Raw genomic sequence first — 5,218 nt, forward strand, 5'->3', positions numbered from 1 at the left:
ATCTCCTTGGGTCATAGTCCCTACTGATGAACTGTTTAAAATTAATATTAGTCACATATTTGGTCTTCAAACTATCCCTCCATTCCCCTATGGATTTGAAAATCCTCTATATCTATTTAGCTTGCAAAGCCCTATTGAACTGCTTCAAATTTCTAATCCCCAACCCCCCCTACTTTTTGGTTCTACAAATAGTCTCCCAAGCCACCAACAAGTACTTCTTATTTCCTTCAACACCAGCCCATAGAAAATTCCTCTGAATGGACTCCAAAGTATCATCCACTTTGGTAGGTATAGAGAAAAGGCTTAATGCATAAGTTGGCAAATCTTGCAAAGTAGATTTGATTAGAAATGTAGTGTGATCATGTTTTAAACCTCTTTCTCTCTCATCCTGATGATGGATCACATAGTGTGATTCAAAACGTTGATGAAAAAAATCTTTACACAATCTAATCTAGAAACTCAATATAACTATAAGCACTTTACCAGCCAAAATCAGGGTAATGCCTTTCCAGCCCACCAACTTTCTATTGAATCTATCAATGAGATTGTTCCAAAAGAGGTCAAGAGGTTTGGTCCCCAGAGGAAGCCCCAAATACATAGAAGGGAGAGAGACAATATCACAACCCAAAATGTCGAGAATTCTCCTTTGTCTACCCTCAGCGGTGTTAATAAAGAAGACCAAGATTTTGCTCCAGTTAATGAATTGACCAATGGTGTTGGAATAGGTATTGAGAATTTTTTTCACGTTTCTAGCTTCTTTCACTGAAACCTCTCCCCCTAAAATGGTGTCATCCACGAATTGCTAATGAGAGAAGATCAGGGTTCTGAAAGAAGGTTTTAACCCAACTAAATCTCCTCTGCTCCCTTTGTTATGAATAAGTGCTCCCAAACATTCTACCAGAATGATGAATGCAAGAAGCCCAAGGTAATTAAAAAAAAAAAGGTGTCAATGCAGTTGCAAATAGAGGCAAAGATGAGCATGCAAAAATGGAGAATTAAAGGAAATAGAATTAAAGAAACTTCTTAATAAAGACTTTTTGATAATCGAAATTGAAGTTGTGTGTTTTTTTACAAACTTATCATGAATTCTTGCAAATATATTAGAAAGTAATAATTAATGATAATAATATGCAGCGAGAATAATATCTCAGATCGGTGAAAGAGGGTCTCCTTGCCTAAGAATCTCCCTAGAAGATTTAATGAAATCAGAGGGAGTATCATTAACCATCACCCCAAAAGTGGGGGTGGGGATCACTTGAGATATTATCTTTCTTGTTTTATCATTGAAACCAAAAGCTTCCAAAACTTTATCCAGGAACATCTAGTCCACCCTGTCATAAGCCTTAGACAGATCAAGTTTGAGCAGAAAACCTTCATTTTTACCTTCATCTAAGGAATGGATCACCTCATGCACGATAATGATAGAATCAAGGATTTGTCTTACAATGATATGTGATATGATTATTATGTTAATTTTATGTCTTACAATGATTATGATGTTTATGTTGTTGTAAAGTCTAAATGTTTAGTATATTATTATTTATTTTGGGTTCGTAAAAATATGAATTTATTAAAAATAATAAAATATTTTTACTAATATGACTACAAATTGTTAATATAGAGTAATAAAATACTATTGATTATGTTTATATTATAATTTATTAAAATTATTATGATGGTTATGTGTACTAAGTAAAAAATAACTATATTAAAAATATAAATATAATTTTATTATTATGATTTTAAATTATTAGCATATAGTTAGATTAAATTTCAATTATTGGCATAATTTTTACTGTTAAAAGTTAGTAGTAACTTTTTTAATCGATGGGATTATATTACAATTTGTATTGTTGTAAATTCTAATTTTTTACTATAGTAATATAAATATTATTTATTTTAAATAAGTAAAAATTAATTAATATGCTTGGTAGTAAAATTTATATTATTTATTTTGACATCTCAATTTATAAATCTACTCAAATACTTTTGTAATTTATTAATTAAATTTATAATGATAAAAAAATAAAAAAATAATTTGAATATTTTACTATATATTTTACACATGTTTTAGTCAATTATCTCTAACTTTTAAAATGCAACCATGATACTAAGAAAATTCTTTATCAACTCCATACTTTTTAAAATAAAAGATATTAAGATTTGAGATGAATAAAATTATGTATAATCCCTATTTTAACTAGTTTTATTTATTTATTTAAAATTAAAGTAATGTTTTAAATTATATTTATCAGTTTTTCATAACTATTAATTTTAAATTATTTTTTAAAGTTAAATTTTTAATAATTATTATAAATATTATAAATTAAAATATGATTATGTTATATTATTAAATTATTTAAAATATATTAAATTCTTCTATTACATAAAAATATACTCAAAATTTATAATCGTATTGAATATATATATATATATATATATATAATATTTTTATACAAAATAAATAATGAATATACTAAAAAATTACAACACAAACATTTGTAAGATACAATCTACACATAATAGTTTAATAAAAAGTAACAATAAAAATAAAAATAAAAATAATAATATAGTAAACCTTTACAATTAAAACGCAACAGTTAAAAGATAGCTTTGAGAAGCCGGTGCAAATATGTTGCACCAACCAAGTGTGCAAGCAAAGTTTTTACCATAACTTGGGGAATTGAACCTTGACCATGTAATGACGTTCGGTGGCGACAGGCTGAATACGGGAGTCTAGTTGATAAAGACAGGTTTTGCCCTAATTTCCAGATGTGACGATGGAGGGAGAAGATGAAAGGGAGGAATTGCAGGAAGATGTAACAGAGCCACGGAATTCTACTGACAGTGTAACAGAACCAGAGAATTCTACAGAAGGTGTTGCTGTTCCATATCCTCACTATCGACTGGTGCGCCCCTCATACTGGGTATCCGGGATTTTGGGCTACGGTGGAGCTTGGTCTACGTGTGCGTGAAATAAATTGACATTTTCATTAGATTCCTGTAAAAAGAGAGGTTTTTCCTTGTAAATAATAGATTTTAAATTACGGCATCGAACTGCAGGCTGCGTGACGTGCTTCTATCCATGTGTGACTTTTGGGCGGATCGCGCATGCTGCAGACAGGGGAGTTTCAAGTAAGTGAGAAATTCAGAATTTTGAACTTTTATTAAAATTTTGAAAAATCTTCTTTTCTTTTGATAATCTCAGGTTTCTGTGAGAAATTGAGAATTTTACTTAAGTTTTTTGAAAAATCTTCTTCTGTTTTGATAATCTCAGGTCTCTGAGGTGCAATTTTATGATTCTGGTTGTCGAGAATGTTCAAATTCTAGTCATTTTCTTTCTATTGTTCTTTATCCCCAATTTAAACCTAGGGTTTGTGAGCCCTAATCTATGCTTCAGGTTGTTGGCTGTACGGCGCACTGTATTGTATGTTAAGCTTCTTGTGTGTGCAATGCTTGTATTCATTCCTCTATCGGAAAAAACTTCGGGCGATGTACAGTCTGCCGGAACTGCCCTGTAACGACCTTTGCGTCCATTGCTGCTGCGAGAGATGCGCTCTCTGTCAGGAAGAGAGAGAAATTTTATACCGCTCAGGTAAAAGATTCATTTTGATGAGTTTTTCTTTAAAGGTTTGGAAATCTCGGACCAAATTGTTGGTGTTGGTGCAGGTTGGGGTGAGCCTGCAATGTGCCCTCCTTCGGCTCAGAAAATCGATCCGAAAAGCAATTCGGATTAGCCGACATTTTTGACAGAATCGAAGAGTTGTTGGAATATGTGGTCGGGCCGATCGAAATGATTGGCAGGCGAGGTGTTGGTGTCTACCATTTATTCATTAATTGCAACTGCTTTTGGCCGACTTCTGGAAAGAGGACGGTCTGTTGGGTCCACTACTTCTTTGAAATGCCAGCAATAAATAACATGTGTACTCATTTTCACAAGCTAAATGATTACTATTAGACGCTTCAGTGGGGAGCTTTTGCAAATGTAAAGAATGGATGCGGCTATCCTCCTAAAAATTGAATATTGGAAAATTTAAAATATATGAATGTTTTTTCAAAATTTCAACGTTTGATCTTCTTGATTTCTACAGTTTGTAGTCAAACAACACAATTTTTTGGGTAAAAATCACTATGTCTTGGTTAAAAAATCACTATGTTTTGATGAATCTGGAAAAAAACAGTGTTGCTTTGTATAATATGTAATTATTCTTCCTATCATCTAGTAGGAATTGGCTAAACAGCAAACTAAATTTTTAATAATAAATTGCATAAAAATTAATTATATCAAAGAATCTTATAATCACACAAAGGTATTCACATTGAGGGAATTTAAATATATATACCTAACTTGGTTAATTTTCTTTGTAGAGCATATGCAATTAGATGGTAACCAGTGTCTCAAAGCAATTCACTTTATACATATTTTATTGCTATGCCAAGTCTATAATATGAAATAAAAAATTATATTGAATTTTTTTATTCCCTTAATATGCTTTGAATCTATTTATTGAAATATTGTTTGTAGTACTTTTGTAAGCATACCAACGAGATGGTTGTGTAAGAAGTTGAATTAAAACCATATCATATCAAACTATTGCTTTTCTTTTGAACATATTCAACCAACATAGAGAAGGATCAACATATCAAAAACAGAGCAACATCAAGAAAAGAGATTAAAATGAAAAAAATAACATTTGACAATTAAGACTTTACGAACTATAAAATCATTTTTATTGGTTAAGGAGAACTATAACCAAAGAACAAGAGATCATTAAAACAAAAATTCCTTGAGCAAACAAAATAAAATAAGACGAGGTTAAAAAAATAGTATCTACATTAAGAGACACCATATAACAATGCATGTACAACACTAATTCACCAAACTGAAACTTTCAAGATGTTGTTAAGTAAAGAACCATGAAAACACATAACAAGGTTAGTAGATCACTAAGAATTGGTCATGACAATTGAGGCAACTTGAGATAGGAAATAAATATAAAACATGTTGTAGGCTATTATTAAGGAGATTTCTACATTTATTGATTTAGCTAGCTTTCTAGGAATGAAATAAAAGAATTTATGAAATTAAGTTAGATGAAGGGACAAAAAAAAAATCCTAAGAAACATACAGATGAAGTGACAAATAGTATGTAAGAAAAACTCTCATAGAAGGAAACATAAGTATGAACTAGCACTTGCACCAAAGCGAGGTGCAAGG

General features: G+C 30.8%; 1 protein-coding gene across 2 annotated transcripts; it reads left to right on the forward strand.

Annotated features, from left to right (window-relative positions):
- Positions 1-2,621: 2,621 nt before the first annotated feature.
- On the forward strand, positions 2,622-4,060 carry LOC149534622 (cell number regulator 10-like). Of its 2 annotated transcripts, none has more exons than XM_089805974.1 (4): positions 2,622-2,967; positions 3,064-3,135; positions 3,401-3,595; positions 3,670-4,060. In XM_089805974.1, the coding sequence occupies exons 1-4, from the start codon at positions 2,781-2,783 to the stop codon at positions 3,735-3,737; spliced, it is 522 nt and encodes a 173-aa protein (XP_089662100.1). In that variant the 5' UTR covers positions 2,622-2,780; the 3' UTR covers positions 3,738-4,060. The 2 variants fall into 2 exon arrangements, 1 of the variants encoding a protein (XP_089662100.1); XR_016357502.1 differs by having other exon boundaries at positions 2,649-2,967; positions 3,373-3,595.
- The last annotated feature ends 1,158 nt before the right edge of the window (positions 4,061-5,218 follow it).

The sequence above is a fragment of the Cupressus sempervirens genome, chromosome 10, assembly GCF_028749045.1.
Source record: "Cupressus sempervirens isolate cs-2001-9-10 chromosome 10, ASM2874904v1, whole genome shotgun sequence".
In the NCBI taxonomy this organism is placed as follows: domain Eukaryota; kingdom Viridiplantae; phylum Streptophyta; class Pinopsida; order Cupressales; family Cupressaceae; genus Cupressus; species Cupressus sempervirens.

Coding starts and splice junctions, on each gene's coding strand:
- LOC149534622 (XM_089805974.1), top strand. CDS start 2,781: ATGGAGGGAGAAGATGAAAGGGAGGAATTGCAGGAAGATGTAACAGAG. Junction 3,136..3,400: donor TGCAGACAGGGGAGTTTCAA/GTAAGTGAGAAA, acceptor TCTATGCTTCAG/GTTGTTGGCTGTACGGCGCA. Junction 3,596..3,669: donor AGAAATTTTATACCGCTCAG/GTAAAAGATTCA, acceptor GTGTTGGTGCAG/GTTGGGGTGAGCCTGCAATG.